The sequence below is a fragment of the Cornus florida genome, unplaced genomic scaffold (assembly GCF_030987335.1).
Source record: "Cornus florida cultivar Cherokee Brave unplaced genomic scaffold, ASM3098733v1 CherokeeBrave_3.0.0_Hap2_Chr04, whole genome shotgun sequence".
Classification (NCBI taxonomy): domain Eukaryota; kingdom Viridiplantae; phylum Streptophyta; class Magnoliopsida; order Cornales; family Cornaceae; genus Cornus; species Cornus florida.
Window position 1 is genome coordinate 81,939,173 of NW_026775574.1, and position 18,352 is coordinate 81,957,524.

The 18,352-nt window shown below is 34.6% G+C and overlaps 1 protein-coding gene across 1 annotated transcript; it reads left to right on the forward strand.

Annotated features, from left to right (window-relative positions):
- Window positions 1-15,047: 15,047 nt before the first annotated feature.
- On the forward strand, window positions 15,048-16,196 carry LOC132305217 (uncharacterized). The gene has a single exon (XM_059802891.1). It carries the CDS (start codon window positions 15,048-15,050, stop codon window positions 16,194-16,196), a length of 1,149 nt encoding a protein of 382 aa, XP_059658874.1.
- Window positions 16,197-18,352: the final 2,156 nt, after the last annotated feature.

The following is an 18,352-nucleotide window of genomic DNA, read 5'->3' on the forward strand; positions in this document are numbered from 1 at the left end:
AAGATTTCTTAGTGAATGAACCATGTGTATACAGGGTAATATAATTATTTTTCCAATTATATATATTGATGACATCCTACTCATTTATAATAACGTGGAAGCTTTGTCATCATTAAAGAGGTAGTTGTTCAATTATTTTGAAATGATGGATCTTCAAGATGTAAGCTATATTCCTAGAATCAAGCTTATGTAAGATCAGATAAAAAGGAAAATATGTTTATCTTAATAATCCTACATTGATAAAGTTTTGACCAGGTTTGGTATGCAAAACTCAAAGAATGAGTTCTTGTGTTATTGACATGGATTGCTCTCTCTTATATAAGTAGTTATCCGAGACTAACCGAGGAGATTGAGCAAATAAGACTGAAACAATATGCTTCGGCATATGGGAGTCTCATATACCAAATAGGACATCCGCTACATGGTAGGAATAGTCAATAGATACCAGTCCATACTCGGACTTGATAACTGGTCTGTAGTGAAAAATATCATTAAATACCTTAGGAGAACCAAAGATCTCATACTCATTTATGGATGTGATAATGTGATTCCAGTCAGGTATGCTAATTCTGATTTTAAATCAGATGTAGATACTATAAGGTTCATGACTTAGTGCATATTCACTCAATGGATTGTTAAGCAGATTTTAAACTGTTGACTCAAATCTGAAAGTAGAGTACATTGCAGCCTGAAAGGCAGCAAAGGAAGTTTTCTTTTTGGTTTGATCTCACTGATTTAGAGGTTATGGAGCTTACTAGCCTGCCTATCGAGCTATATTGTGACAATATTGCAGAAGTAGTCCAAACCAATGACCCAAGGTTCCATAGAGGAACAAGGTACACTGAGAGGAAGTATCATGTTCTACATGATATCATCCAGCATGAAAATGTACTCGTGGCTAGAACATTGCATTAGAACATAACTTTGTTAATCCATTAACAAAGGTGTCATTGATCCATAGTCTTAATCTACACCTGGATAACATTAGAGTTAGATGCAATTTGAATTGGCTATGAAGGCAAGTGGGAGCTGTTGGGATTTATATGCCCTGGCATAGCAAATTTCTATTTGGATTATAGTGACATATGTTCCTGAAATATCCGAAATATTTATGATTTATACAATTGGTGAATTCAATGTATTATGTTTTGATTCATTATGGAATTGATAGTCTCCATTTGATTATAAGAGATATTTATATATGTATGTGATGGCGATCAATACATGAATATATAAATAGTAATCATAAATAGTATACAGTCAGTAATTATGGATGGACTCATAATTAATTAAGACTTGAACTAGATCCGTGTTAGGTTGAGATATATTGCGAGAGCCGTCGAATGCAATTGCTCCCTATGACTGTCATTGTGACACCCCCAACATTTTCCACGCATAAGTTGATCAGGCTTATACACGAAAAACGAGGGATATCAAAAACAATTGGCAATATACAAGCATGGAATACAAAATGATGATAATAAAAGAATTTAGACAGGAAAGGAATACTAAATAATACAACATCCATCCATCCTTTATTTAAATACAGTACTCCATTACAACTTGGAAATCCTATATCAAGGATCCCTAAATATAAACCTGAGAGTTCAACGTCAAAAGTAAATAAAAACTGAAACTGAAGTAATACGTAAAACGTCTACCCTGAACTGGATCGTAAGAGTAGATGAGTTCGAATGGTGGTCCCACACTGCTAACCTCAACCTTGGAACGGGTACTGACCGTATCTTGAAATAACAACAATGGTGGGTCAACCCCACGAGCAAGTCCTCTCTACTATGACCCAAATCAGATAATCAAATAAATTAATCATTATGAATCGGACGAGTACTATATCTGTATACACCCTTAGGGAATTATCCAATGTATAACATGACCTCAACCAGAATAGACGGTGATCACTTAGACTCACACTAGGTGGTTAAGTGTCGTCTTTCCCTACCCGGGAAATCAGCTATTATACATGGTGCACGGTACTGACAACACAGACTATAACGAACTACACAGTGATAACACCTCTCAATGTACTGATGAATATACTAAGCATATAAATTAGGCAACACATGCCAATAATATTACTAAACATACTGAGCATGTCAATTAGGCAACACATGCCAATAATATGAAACCACATACCCCGACAGCCACACATCTGTATATAGCAACGAATGCATAAGGTATAAATGAGTCGAAACTTATTAGCCAGCTCACATGGTTCTATAGGGCAACACATCCATATAATATAAATGCGACATAATTTAAACAGTCCATTTATTCTCTGAAATGCACACAGCATAATAATCATGGTTTATATATGATTAACAGTATAAACATCCCATAGTATAACATGGATAATTTATATGACGAAAACCATGGCATTGTTTAATTTCAAAGCAATGATTAATACCATTTAATAACATAATAACACCATCTATATTTAACAATGTCGTTAAATAAAACACATTAACATCCGTACTGTAAACGAGCAAATAAATGCTTAGAAAAGACTAATTGGCCATAAGAATAATTAATGGGTATTAAAATAATAATTTCGTGGCCCGTTAAACCCGTAAATCCCAACAAAGTACCTAAAAATCCAAGTTTAAGGTTCTGGAATTTACAAAACAGGCCCTAGGGGTATTCAGGTAATTTCCAGCAGCCGACAGGGCCCCTCACGCGCCCCCACGCGCCGCCCTAAGCTTCCCCACGCGCAGCCCAACCTTCCCCACTCTCCCACGCGCTTCCACGCGCGCGCACGCGCTCCCACGCACGCATTGAAGGCTCCTGCAGACGTGGCGGATCCTGATTCGTTGGTTGCATGGGCTTTGCTGCAGGCGCGCTACACCGGATCCATCTATCACCTTACACCTAATCCAACGGTTATTGATCCGGGTGTATCGCGCTAACATGGACCGCGATGCACCGGATCAATCTAACACTCCCAAGGGCCAGGATGTGCGCGCACACCAACCTGCAGTACGCCGCAACACACCGGATCACTCCGGTCATCTCCCCCATTGCCGGCGACCGGAAAACTCGCCGGAAGGTCGCCGGAAATTGCAGAAAAGCCCCGGAAAAATCTAGAAAAATCTAGAAAAATCCCTAAAGCCTTAAATAATTATTTTTAGCTAGATTTAATCGTATAGGATAATAATTAAATATCTACCATCCTAAATAATTAAAATTTTATTAATTAAATAAACTAAAAATAATAATTTATTAACTCCTAACATGCTCTCAAGGCTCCATAATAATTTAAATAATTTAAACAATTAATTTATGGATTCAAAGGGGAAAAATAGATAATAACTTGCCTTTTTGGATTTAAAATAAATCCGCCGGTTGCGCGTAGTCGGGTAAATTTCTCCTACACCGGTCCAAGCTCCTTTCTTTCTCTCTCACATTTCTTCTCTTTCTTTCCTCTAACAATAACTCTCTACTTTTTTTATTTTGTTTCTAACTTACCTTCTCATCAAACTAACTAATATTTATACAAATTAAAATAATATAAATATTACAAATATCTAAATTTACATTAACTTTCAACATTCCCACCTATATGGCTTTAAGGCAATGCAAATCATAGTCAAGTTATTTGATCTACCATTCTACCATAGTAAATGAAATTCTATCCTAATATTTAATTTTTCATCATTACATTGATTTAATACTATTATTATTATTATTATAATTATTATTATTATATAATACAAATTAAATACTTTAATTAAATAATATTAATTAATCTAAAACATAACCAATAAAATTAATAAAACTAATCATTATAATATATATAGAACATAAAATCAATATTATATGCACAAATAAATAAAATTAATTAAATAATTTAACATATATCATTAAAAAGGTGAATAAAACTATACATTAAAGAATTAACCTAACACAAAATTAATTTAAATAAACTCTTTAAAATTATGGGGTATTATAGTCATGGCATTTGATTGCTACTTGTATTTATTTTATATTGATTATGGTTGATCACAAACTAAATTCGAAGGCCTTCGTGCGTTTTTAGACAAAATGATTTATTATATATTTATTTATTTAAATTATTATTTTTCTCAAACAAATGTTTTATTGTGATCGAGCCAGAAATAATCAAAAGTACCAAAATAAATATATTAATTAAGTAGTCGGATTGATGGCTTTATTTATCCGATAACTAATTATGCATAGAGGGGTCAAAGTGCAACATTGACTTAGAAGTTATTTATTATTTAATTGGAGTTCAATTAATTTCTTTTAGTGGAGTAGAAATCAATTAATGAGTTAATTTAATTGGGTCCATGAACCGGGCCAATTATTAATTCATTGTAGCCAAGAAAATAATAAGCCCAATAGGATTATCACTCATAGCCCAACATGATATTAGAATCCTATTAGATTTGAGATATGTGAATTAGAGATGGAGAATGGTTTATTGTTTCCTTCTTTGATTTTTATGTTGCCTATATATGCATGGGTTCATGTATATTTTAGGTGAGATTTTTGAAGAAAAAAAAAAGGAATATATTTTTTTCTCTCTAGATTTTAGGGTTTGTTTTCTAATTTAATGGAAGCTCCCACAAGTCTAGTTTTCCAAGGTCATTCATGGAGGCTTATGAGTGATTCCTAAAGGCAAAGCTATTACCGTGAAGATGGAGATCCAAGGAGAAGGCATCTAGCAAATGGATCTACAAGAAGTGAGAACATTCACTTTAGAGGAAAGATTTAAAGGTTTACTTAAACCTTTGATGTAAGTATTCAATCCTTAAATTGAATGATATATCATATTTTATTTTTGCATAAAACTTGTCTCTATGTGATGAATCAAGATCTATGTATGAAAATCCCTCAGAAAGTTTTTAAAACTTGCACGTTTCCCAACAATTATCTACTTATCTCATTATGGTCGTTGAGACTATACGTTGTTGGCTTTTGCTAATACCACTTTGTTAGAAATAGTGATCTAGATACACACAACACTATAATATTTGGAAGAGAATAAAAATTGAGGAAAAACAGTTTTATTTGTCTTGATCCCAACTTTTCCTTCTAATTCAACTTTTCTCTCCACATAAAATAGGTATAGTACATGAGTTTATATAAACTCTAAGACATATGTAAATGAAAATTAACACCACACTAACATAACATTTAGTAGGCAAAACTCCCACTTACCCACTAACATGACCATTACTAGTTGTAACTCTCATGCCCCCCACTAACTCCAATAAAAAACTCATATAAACATAAAATTAAACTTCAAATAAAAAACATCCATAACCTTCAAAGACATTTAAAAATATAATCAAGTTTAATTTCTAACACCCCCCCCCCCCCCTAAACTTGATTTTTTTTCAACTCCAAACAAACTCCTTAACTTGTGAAATTTTGCAAACTTAAGGGGCTTGGTGAAAATATCCACAATTTGATCTTGTGACTTGATGAATTTGAGTTCCACCTCCTTCTTAGTTATGCATTCTCTAATGAAATGAAATCTTGTATCAATATACTTGTTTCATTCATGAAACACCAGATTTTTAGCCAAAGCAATTGCTAATTTGTTATCCATAAAAATCTCCGTTGACTCTTCTTGTAGCATGTGTAATTTCTTCAACAAATTCCTTAACCAAATTGCTTAACAAACACATGAAGTGGCTGCAACATATTCCGCTTCACAAGTTAAGAGGGTGACAATAGGTTGCTTCTTTGAACACCATGTAAAAGCAGTATTTCCCATGAAAAAACAATAGCCTGAAGTACCTTTTTTATCATCCAAATCTCTGGCCCAATCGCTATCACAATAGCCCACAAGCTTGAAATTATTAGATATTGAATAGAATAACCCAAAATCAAGGGTACCTTTGATGTAACGAAGAATTCTCTTAGCCGCCTTGAAATGAGTTATAGTGGGTCTTTCTATAAACCTACTAACAAGGCCAACTGCAAATAATATGTCCGGCCTTGTGCATGTTAAGTATCTCAAGCTTCCAACAAGACTTTCATAATCAGCCTTCGTAAACTCATCATCCTCAAAACATTGTACCCAATACTCCATGGGTAGTGATTCACCTCTATAATTAGAAGTGATGACCTCGAGCATCTTCTAAACATAACTTGGAGTTTTGAACTCTCCAAAATACTCCCAAATTTCTTAATGTATTGCCTTTCGCAACACTACCAATGTCTTGTCTTCTTTTTTCACACGAAGCTTGTTAGATATGCTGGCTCTTCTCCAACAACATCCCACAAATCACAAGCTTTGAGGTATGAAGTCATGATGATTCTCATTCTCTTGTAATTAGAGAACATCATTTTCTTACTGAGAAAATACATTTTCCCCTCTTCATCATCATCAAGGAGAAACATGTTTTCCTCAAAATGTTGAACCTTCTAGGATCAACTTCGGCAGTCTTTCAGGATCGTCTAAGCTCTGAACATGAAACCTTGGATCTGATATGGAACCTGGCTCTGAGTTAGAACCTAGCTCTGATACCACTTTGTTGGCTTTTGCTCTGATACCACTTTATTGGAAATAGTGGCCTAGATACACACAACACTATAATATTTGGGAGAGAATAAAAATGGAGGAAAAACACTTTTATTTCTCTTGATCCCAACTTTTCCTTCTAATTTAACTTTTCTCTCCACAAAAAATAGGTGTAATACCCCTAATTCTCAAAAGGATATAACTGGAATTTATTTATTTATTTTATGTGCATTTTAATTGGTTAATTGATTATTTGGTTTGTGTGCATTTAAATATGATTATCTGGCTATGTTTTAATGGTTTTATTTGCTTATTTGGTAATTGTGTTTGTGTTTAAATTAATTGTAATTGTTTTAATTTAATTATTGGTTAATTTAATTATTTAATTTTTAGTGACTTAATTGACGTGTATTTTTGGTAGCTTAGAATATTTATGTGTGTTGTAATTATAATTAAGTTTAGGGTTTAATTTATATATAATAGGGTAGCCGACGTATTAATGGGCTGGGATTAGGATTAGGGTTTAGAAGGAACCTATATATATATATAAGATAGTATGGTCTGCTAGGTTACAAATCCTATTCACGACATATTAACTAGAGAAGAGAGAAACAGAGAGGTTTAAGGGGAAAAACAGAGAGCTTTCAGCTATAGACTGTAGGTGTGCCACAGAGGAAAGAAGAGGTTGATGGTGGAATAGAACTGGAGCAGTAGGAAGGTTGCCGGTAGTCGTCCGTTCGTTGGAAACTCCATAGACGGCGGTGAAGATTTCAAACCGAAATCTTAAGGCAAGTTTCATTCTATCTCCTTCCTGTAAACTTGTGTTCTGTGCATTCTTTGTAGTCTCCAGTCTCCAGGAATCTAATTTAATTATTAAAACGGATGTTTATGCGTGATAGAGTCTCTGTACAATTTTAAACCCTTGTTCGCTTTTGAAACTGTGAACTGTTATGTTTTTGTTTTAAATTTTTGTCAATAATTTCACAAGGAATTTAAGGAGTTTCTAGGATTGAATGAACCTGAATTGAACCCTAGGAATGTAAGAAAAATTCTGGAACGGAGGGTTGAACTTCGCCGGACGAGAAGAAGACAAACGCAAAAAACATAAACTGTTGCCATCATAGTTTAAGCTTTTGCAAAGTAATTCATACTGGAGTTAAAGATGTTTCTAGGCTTGTTAGGACTTAATTTGAACCTCAAAAATCTTTTAAAAAGTTGGGACAAAGGATTGAGACTTGGCCGGACGTGAAGAAAGCAACACAGAGGAAGCAGGGAAGGAAAAACGAAGGCTGGAGAAGTGGAGGCGGCTCCACCCTTCAATGGAGGCGGCTCCATTGAAGTGGAGCCGGCTCCACAAAGTGTTGAGGCGGCTCCAATGTAGGTGGAGCCGGCTCAACTTAAAATTGGAGGCGGCTCCAATTTTGTAAATGTCCATAACGTGTTTTTTTATAGTTTTTGGACTGTAGGGGCTATAATGCAATACTGAGGTTTTGTTGGGGGTTTTAAAATAAGATATATAACATATTTAAACACCCATAAATATTGGTTTATAATCTAGAAAGGGGTATCATGAATTTTTAAAAGAAATCTATGCATGCTACCAAGTAAGGAGGATGACTTATTTTCCAGTTTGTTGAGCAAACTAAATGGACTAGAATAGGAGTTATGTTTTAGATTTTATATAAATGATGTTTATATAATTTAATGAAGTCCAGGAATATTGGTTTTACGGTGTTAATGGAATCCATGAAATTTAAACAATAGTTTACATGTCATCAAATAGGGAAGTCTAAGTAGTGGTAGTTATTTTAGCAAATTAAACGATCTAGTATTAAAAATACTATGGGGACTTCATATAATGTACTCCGTCTAAACTTCTGAGTGCCATTATACCAAGTGTAGAAATTATGATTGAGGATTTAATGGATGTCATGAAATTTAAACATTAATTTGCATGCCGTCATGGATATAGGAGGATTTGTTTACTAGCCTTTGTTTTGTAGTAGTTCAAACAGGCTAGTATGGAAATATCGGTTGGAAATTCTAATATAATGTGATCAGTTTAAAATTCTGAAAATCATTATATCATGTTATGGATGTTAATTGATGAATTAATATATTTCTTGTTCTGTCAATTATGGGGAATGGATGGTTTAAATTGTTTATCATTACTGTAGCAATTTGAATGAATGTTTCGTGATATTAATCATATACTGGATGCATAATAGGATCTTAACAATACCTATTTTCTATTATGCTGGTTTCTGGATATATTTGGTGTTCATTTGAATGTGCATCATCTGTGAATCATATGCATGTATGTACCGGTATAGGACAGTGACATACGGAGGGACGGATTAGATCAAAACGCTAATTCCAACCCATTCATACATACGGAATGGATTAACTAAAACAGTTAACTCCTACATGGATGCATGTCCTGTCAACTAAAACAGTTGAACGACATAATGGATGGTTGCTTTATTTTTTTTCTATATTAGGAAGGATTTAAATATATACTTATGGTACCGTGATACGAGCTTGAGTCTCCTGATCACGGTTAGGGTGCGTATATCGCCTGGGATTGATAACCAGGCCTGATGATGTTTCCCTGGTTGTTCTACTCGGGTTGAGACGGATTATGTGGGCTGGTGAACGTCCTATAGTGTGTACTTATATCTATATGGACTACTTTAGCTATTGTTTATGTATGGATTGTAGTAGTATGGAACTTGCATGTAAGCCTGATCCACCTTTATTTTTCAGGTGTTTGACAGTACCAGGTTTAGAGCTTGTTCGTGGGGATGCAGATACAGTCACTCACTCTTCCGACTAAATAGGATTTTCTTTCTGATTTTAATTTTAGATTTTAATTCTGTAAAGTTTTATCATTTGGGATTATTAGGGGTCCACTAGTTGGATTCCCGAGTTGTACGGAATTAAAGATTTAAATTTTATTAAACTTTTAATTGGAGGTTTTTCGTATTTAGATTTCTACTCAGCTTATTATTTATTTTCTTTTATTTCGTTTTGCATTCCTGCTTGTTTACATATTGATTGTTTGGTATCCCTCGGATCTGTGCTCGGACTTGATCACCCGTGGCTCTAGAATCGAGGGCTATCACAATAGGTATAGTACATGAGTTTATATAGACTCTAAGACATATGTCAATGAAAATTAGCACCCCACTAACATAACATTTAGTAGGAAAAACTCCTACTAACCCACTAACATGACTAGTACTAGTTGTAACTCTCATGCCCCCCACTAACTCTAATAAAAAACTCACATGAATATAAAATTAAACATCAAATACAAAACATCCATAATCTTCAAAGACATTTAAAAATATAATCAAGTTTAATTTCTAACATACGTAAGATCATTTTGATAAGTATGGGAAGTCAGCCTATTTTGTTAAATGAAACTTTCATGAATTGAAAATACTTCAAACATATTTACTATCTACTCCCAATTAACCAGCTGTCTGAGAGAAACTTGTATTGTTATGAACAATTTTTGTTTCATTCTACTTGATTTGTGCTTTCAGTTTTTCTTCTTGTGTATTTTTCCTTTTTGCATCTACATCTCTGAAGCTTAAAATTAACAGATGCCTTTTGAGGATTCTGCTCCTGAGGAAAGCTTCAATGGTTCTGCAGAAGTTCTAGACCCGCCAAAGGATGACACCAGAGAACACTGGCCGATTCCTCCCAATGAATTAGAGAGGAGGTTACATGAACTTCTAGAAGCACAAGACAGCAAGAAAGAATAAAAAAGCTTGAAGCTGCTTTAGAATGTGCGAGGCTCAAACTTTATGAGAGGGAAAGAGAGCTTTCTTTGTGGAAAGACACCACAAGATTCATTTCTCAGCGTGTTCCAGAGTCCTATCACTTGTTAAGGTAACCATCAATTATGCAGAAGCTTTTTTGAAAAGGAAATCTCGATAAACACTTTCGTGTATGTAGAGCTTTAGTGGACTCAAACTATTGCTCTTTTCGACTATTTATTTATTTTTGTTTGTGGTTCCACACCGTGTGAAAAATGATCTGTGGAAGACTCAGCAGATTAAGGTTTTTTTTTTTCCTTTTCTTTTTTCCCTGTATAAAGAGCAACAGGGATGTTTGTTGTGTACATGTCATTTTGTTTGTACTTCTTTATAACTGATACAACTTTACACTTCATTACAAGTGCCTAGCAGCCTTATTATCATTTTTCTTAGCAAGATAAGTTGTCTTAAAGGACTAATTTGTATGTAATTAGGGTCTTCAAACTGAAATGACTATGCACCTGATGATTTGTAGTAGACTTTTATAAAAGTGTTTTTGTATTTCACTTTTTGAATTGCAATATGGTTACTAACCAATATGAACATCTTACTAGAGTATGTAAGTTTGGCAGTCAGTCTCTAGGAACCCCAGGGGACTCACCTAGACTATCAATTTTTTGCACGAATAAGCATTTCTTGTAAGTTCTCGAAAATATTTTAAGTGATGTGTGTGTCCTGTTTCAACAGTAGTAGTAGTACTGCATTATGAATTATTATGAACACACGTTCATAGGGTTTTGCAAATTTTAATAGGGGCTAATCAGGCATTGATTAGGCCTTGTGAGAGTTTAATGCTGCATGGACACAAACAAGGGCGAATCCATGAATTGTCAATAGGGGGGCTAGTATTGAACATAAATTTAATAACACAATTTCATAAGCAATTTTTTTTTTTTTTTTTTTATAACAAAATTTAGATAAATATTTGAAATCAAATATTACAAAATATCTATTTAAGTTGTGCTCGTCGAGTCTTTAAAGACTCGAATTCATCGATAATAGATTCTAAGTTAATTTTCCAAACAAGGTCCCGTTCAAGGTTGATGGTCATGCAATCAGCAAGAAATTCATCTCCCATCGTGCTACGCATCGCTGTTTTAACACGTTTCATGCCTGAAAATGCTCTCTCCGTAGTTGCTTTAGAAACGGGAAGAGTCAACACAAGACGGATCAATCTATCAACCAAAGGGTAGCACTCGGATTTCCTTCTCACAACTAGTTTCCCACATAAATCTGTAAGAGAAGAAGTATTTTGAAACTCCTGATCACTAGGTACATCAAGTTGATAATGCATCAGCTGAATCTTCAATACTTTAAGATCTTGATAAATGAAGTCCCAATGATAGAATTTCTCAGCAAGATCGCAAATATTCTCCATGTTAAAAGATTTAAAAGAATCATTAGGATCCAAAGCTGAGCTAAGAGTAAGAAGTTCCACTACTTCATTGTTGAATTTATGGTCTAACTCCATCAGCTGTAAATCTATTGCAGAGTTGAAAATGTCAAAGTGATAATGGTGTTCTACTGTAATATTATCTTGTTACTGACAATGACGACCAGTACCCTCTACATAACGAGAAGTCAAATTAGGTATGTCAATGTTATGTCGATTGCAAAATGACACCATATTTGTAAGGAAAATATCCTAATCATCTTGTCTGAATTTTTGAAGCAGAGTTTTGGTTGTTAAGACTAATTTCAAAGCATTTAGAATGTCTTGAGATTTGTGTTGCAAAGCCTGACAAAGTGTATCAGTGAATCCCATAATGTTATCCATTAGGTGCAAGATAAATATAAATTCAAAACTTCTCATTGCATTGTAAACACCTAAAGCTTGCCCACGTATCTGTTGACTTTGCCCACCCTTTATAAGACTTTCAACAACTGTGCAGGATGCAATATACATATCAATCAAGTTCCTAACAGAATCATAATGTGAACTCCAACGAGTAACTCCAGCTCGATGCAAGGTGCCAATCTGATTAGCCCCTTTACCAGATTGACGTTCACCTGTGCTCAACATACGTGCAATCTTATCCCTTTGTGAAGATTTTAATTCACTAACACGCTTGCGAGAGGAAGTAACAAGATTGACAATATAAGTCAAGTGAGAGAAGAATTGCCAAATCTTTGGCTCATCTTTTGCTGCTGCAACTAGTGCTAGTTGTAATCGATGAGCAAAATAATGGACATAATAAGCAAATGGACAATCTTTAAGAAATAATGCTTGTAGACCATTCCATTCGCCGTGCATATTACTAGCACCATCTTACCCTTGACCTTCAGATTTTGAATTGAAAGATCACACCGAGCAAGAATACCAGATATTGCATCCTTAAGCGTCACTACTGATGTGTTTTTAACTCTCACAATGTCAAAAAAAAAAGCGTTCCATTAGCACACCATCATGCTTGACATATCTTAAAACAAGAGCCATTTGCTCCGTTTTAGACTCATCTTGTGCTTCATCAACAAGAATACAATATTTGTCTCCCGCAACTTCATCACAAATCATTTTTCTCACTCTGTTTGCAAGAATATGAAGAAACTCTTTTTTAATCAATAGAGCAATGTATTGGGCATTTTGTGGAGCATTGTCCGAGATAACACTTGAGATTTCATCATTTCCTTCTGCTTTATACTTTAACGCTTCAATAAAATTCCCTTTATTTAATGAACTTGAACTTTCATCATGGCCTCTAAAACCAATTCCTTGCAATGCTAGAAAGCGAACAGTTTCAATAGTTGACTTAAGCCACATTCGATTCTTCAAAACGTCTTCTCTTGATTGGGCATTCAACACTTTATCAATATGTTATGCCAATTTATTTAAATTTCCATAAAGCATGGCACATTTTCTATTTGGTGAAGATTGAAGTCCCATGTGTTTCAAGAATACACAATTATCTCCATCACCAACTTTCTTCCAATTCTTATATCCATCATCAATAAGTGAAGAACGGCACCCCGTTATATTTCTCTCTTCAAAAAGAAAGCATGGAAAACAATATGCTTTATCTTTTGAAGGAAAATACTCTAGCCAAGGAAATTGTTGAAACCATTCATACTTAAATCACCGATTCTGCCTTCCATTCCAAGAGTAAGGATAATTGGAAAGTTTAGGTTGATAAGGCCCCAAATTGATATAAGTTCGTCTAACCTCATCCCTTTGATTCATGGAGTATTCATGTATTTGAATACGTAACCCGAGATCTCTTTCAATATAAGTGGAGTGAAGTTGCTGGTTTAACAACTTGAGGTAGGGCAGGAGGTTTTGAATCAAGATCATTGTCAATGTTAGATGCACTAGGTATATCCTTTTTCAATTGATAATCATCGCTCATTTGCCCTTTCTTTTGATAGAATGAGAGAATAGACATACTTTTTACTTTCTTGTTTGGTGGTTGATGTTGAGCCATTATTATTTTTAACCTACTAAATTTAAAGAATGAGTTAAATTAAAAATACCTAAATCAAATTTAACAACCATGAGTGAATAATGAATTGCAATAACAAATACAGATAATAAATTTGAAATATCAAGAAGTGGCCCAAATCTATTCTCTACTAATCAATGGCAAAAGTTACCTATATTCACCAAATACAAAAATTATAAGCTGATAGTTTATATGCTTTCAAACATTTATCTCTACACAAATATAATTATATATATATATATATATACACATATGAAAATGTATATAGTTGAATCTAAAGCAGTAAAGCTTACCTTTGTGGTGCCTGAAATTTGAGCGAGCTGAAATTTCACCGAGACTAGGCTTTTCTCAATTCCTCGGGACTATCTGCGTGGTTTTTTCAAGAGAGGTGGGTTAGGACAGAATACAAGTGAAGAAAGAGAGAGAGACTAAATTACTCAAAATATGCATATCACTAATTCACTATATCAGTATACCTCTGCCTATATATACATGTGATAAAGTCATAAACAACTCAAATCAGTGATTTTATTCAACAAAATTGTCACATACATAGAAAATGTTATGTGTATATATATATTAGAAATGGGGCCCACAATGAAGTATGTCATCCATGACATCACCATGTAAAGCTTACAGAGGAAGATTTCAATTGTGGCTTCTTAGGGAAGCCAATTACTGCACCTATATATATGGGCATGCATGTACACTGCTGTGTATGGGTGTTGGAATAAAAGCAAAATTTCATTCTCTCTCTCTTTCGTTATCTCTCTCTCCATTTCTTTACACACACACACACACACACACACACACACACACACATATTTATTATACGTTATCAGCACGAGCTATCCATCTGAGATTTGAAAAAGAAAGCTTTCTCTCCCTCTTTCTATCCCAACTATATATCTATTTTGTGATATTAGTTTTGATAGATTGTTGGGTTGGTTGGCTTTATAGGAGAAAATAATATTTCTGACTCCAAAGGGTAAGGAAATTTTAATTATGGATTATTGTTAGTAAAATAAAGTTGTTCACTTAAATGATATATGTGCTTACACTATGGTAGGTTCTACCACCTTTATTCTTTAACGATTTATGGGCCAGTTTTACCGCCTTTATTGTTTAATAATTTATTTACTATGACCGGATTGACCATTTTTGTTATTTATATAATTTATATTATGTTATTATTTCATTTAATGTCATTTTATTTTATATACTATGCTAAATTATATTTTTATATTGTTGTCACATCTAGTTATTCTGAAAATGTCAAATTTGACAAAGCTGGAATTCGTGGCCCTGGATATTTCTGGCAAAAATTATTTATCTTGGATTCTGGATGCTCGGATCCATTTGGATGCCATGGGCCTTGGAGACATAATTAAAGAAAACAATGATGCATCATTGCAAGATAAAGCAAAGGCCATGATTTTCCTCCGCCGCCATATTAGTGAGGAACTGAAAACTGAATACCTCACTGAAAGAGATCCACTTTGTTTGTGGAATAATTTGAAAGAAAGATATAATCATCAAAAAACAGTCATCCTCCCAAAGGCCAGGGCTGATTGGCTGCAACTGAGGTTGCAAGATTTTAAAACTATGACTGAATATAACTCTGCTCTATTCAAAATCAGCTCTACATTGAAATTATGTGGTGATACTGTTACTGATGAACTTTTGCTAGAAAAAACATTCACCACATTTCACGCCTCGAATGTACTCTTGCAACAACAATATCGAAAGCGTAGATTTAAAAAATATTCAGAGCTGATATCATGTTTACTGGTGGCAGAGCAAAATAATGAGCTTTTATTAAGAAACCACCAGTCCCGTCCAACTGGATCGACACCGATCCCTGAAACATATGTTGCCTCATCCCGTAGTCGTGGATGCGGACGTGGACATGGTCGTGGTGGTAGCAATGGACACAATAATGAATATGGTCGTGATAAAAATAACTACCACAATAATGACTATGGCTGTGGTAGAAATCATTCTTATTACCGTGAAGGATATCAATCCTTACATTCACGCAATCAGAGATCCACACCATATCCTCAAAGGAGAGATCATAATGAAATGAGACAAGTAAAAGGAAAGGATATGGCCCAACCTCCCAAAGTACATGATAATACTTATTATCGGTGTGGCATGACAGGGTATTGGCAAAGTATTTGTCGTACACCGAAGCATCTGGCTGATCTTTACCAAGCCTCAATGAAAGAAAAGGGAAAACAAAAGGAAATGAATTTCCTTGATCATGATGAGCCAGTTGACACCACAAATCTGGAAATGAATTTCATTAATCATGATGAGCCAGTTAACATCACCAATCTGGATGTATCAGATTTTTTTTATGATCGTGATGGAAGGATAGACTTCCTGATTGGTGATGGAAATGTCCACACCAGTTAATCTTATGTTTTTGTTTTTCATGTTATGTCTACTATGTTTCTATTTTTCTTGTATTTTCTTTGTATTAAAGTTTTTATTTTTTAGTTTGTATCAAAGTTTCCTTTGTTATAAAAGTTTCTTTTCTGAAAAAGAAATTTGCATGAATATGAATGGATCTGACTAGCTCCAAAATAATTGGAGAAGACATATATCTTACAGATAGTGGAACAACACATACAATCCTTCGAGATCAAAAATATTTTTCCCACTTAATTCTGTCAGACGCCAGTGTCAGTACCATATCAGGTCCCACCGACTTGATTGAAGGCTCTAAACGAGCCAACATCATTTTACCACATGGAACAAGATTACAAATCAATGATGCCTTATATTCTACAAGATCTTGGAGAAATCTGTTGAGTTTTAAAGATTTGCGTCGTAATGGGTATCATATTGAGACTGCAAATGAAAGAAATGTGGAATATCTCTACATTACTTCCATTACCTCAGGCAAGAAACTGATATTAGAAAAACTCCCTGTTTTCTCTTCTGGGTTATACTATACAACCATTAGAACAATTGAGTCAAATGCTGTGATCCATAAAAAATCTTGTGACTCAAAACTTTTTATGCTTTGGCATGATCGACTTGGTCACCCAAGGAGTACAATGATGCGTCGAATTATTGAAAATTCACATGGAAACCCACTAAAGGATCAAAAAAATCATCTTACCAAATAATCATCTATGCACCGCCTGCTTACAAGGTAAGTTGATTATTAGACCATCCCTTTCAAAAGTCATTGTTGAATCTCATCCATTTTTACAACGAATTTACGGGGATATATGTAGGCCAATTCATCCACCATGTGGACCATTTCGCTATTTTATGGTCTTAATTGATGCCTCAACAAGATGGTCGCATGTTTGTCTGCTTTCTACCCGTAATGTTGCATTTGCTAGACTCCTTGCTCAAATCATCAAATTACGAGCACATTTTCCTGATTACCCAATTAAGACAATCCGTCTTGATAATGCTGCTGAATTTTCTTCTTAAGCTTTTGATGATTATTGCATGTCAGTTGGAATTAATGTTGAACACCCTGTTGCACACACTCATACTCAAAATGGTATGGCTGAATCTTTTATTAAAAGACTTCAGTTGATTGGTCGTCCTTTGCTTATGCGAACAAAATTACCTGTTTCTACCTGAAGTCATGCCATATTGCATGCTGCATCACTAGTTCGTATACGACCAACTGCTTATCATAAGTACTCACCATTACAACTTGTTTTTGGTCAACAACCAAATATCTCCCACATACGAGTTTTTGGTTGTGCTGTATATGTTCCAATTGCACCACCCCAATGCACTAAAATGGGTCCTCAACGTAGACTTAAAATTTATGTTGGTTTTGATTCTCTATCTATTATTAGATATCTTGAACCCCTGACAGGTGATGTCTTTAAAGCACATTTTGTTGACTGTCATTTTGATGAGATTGTTTTCCCACCATTAGGGGGAGAAAAGGCACAGCAGCAACGTGATCTTACTTGGAATGCCCTGGAATTGTTTCATTTTGATCCTCGTACAAACCAATGTGAACAAGAAGTTCAGAGGATTATTCACTTGCAAAATGTTGCAAATCAATTACCTGATGCATTTATCGATACAAAGAAAGTAATAAAATCACATATATCAGCTGCAAATGTGCCAGCACGAATTACTGTCCCTGAGGGACCTTTTGTTAGTACTGCAGCAAATGCATCTAAAACACGCCTGAAGCGTGGCAGACCAGTTGATGCAAAAGATACTGTTCCTCGTAAGAGGAAATTACAAAGAAAAGCTAGCACTCCTGAAGAGGCCACAAAAGGAGCAACAGATATTATTGATCAATCTGAAACAATAGTCTTTGATAAGGCAGAGGCTCTTGATGAGTCTCAGGTACCTAAAAATGATGAAATAATAAATATTGATGAGCCAAAGGCAACAGACGAAGATGTGGCCCTTGATGAGGCACATGCCCTTGATGAGGCAAAGGTACCTGAAAATCTCATTATTTTTAGGTACCTTTGCCTCATCAAGGGCCACATCATCGTCTGTTGCCTTTGTCTCATCAATATTTATTATTTCATCATTTTTAGGTACCTGAGACTCATCAAGAGCCTCTGCCTTAT

What these genes read in the sequence shown, in the direction of transcription:
- LOC132305217 (XM_059802891.1), top strand. Translation starts at nt 15,048, where the DNA reads ATGTCAAATTTGACAAAGCTGGAATTCGTGGCCCTGGATATTTCTGGC.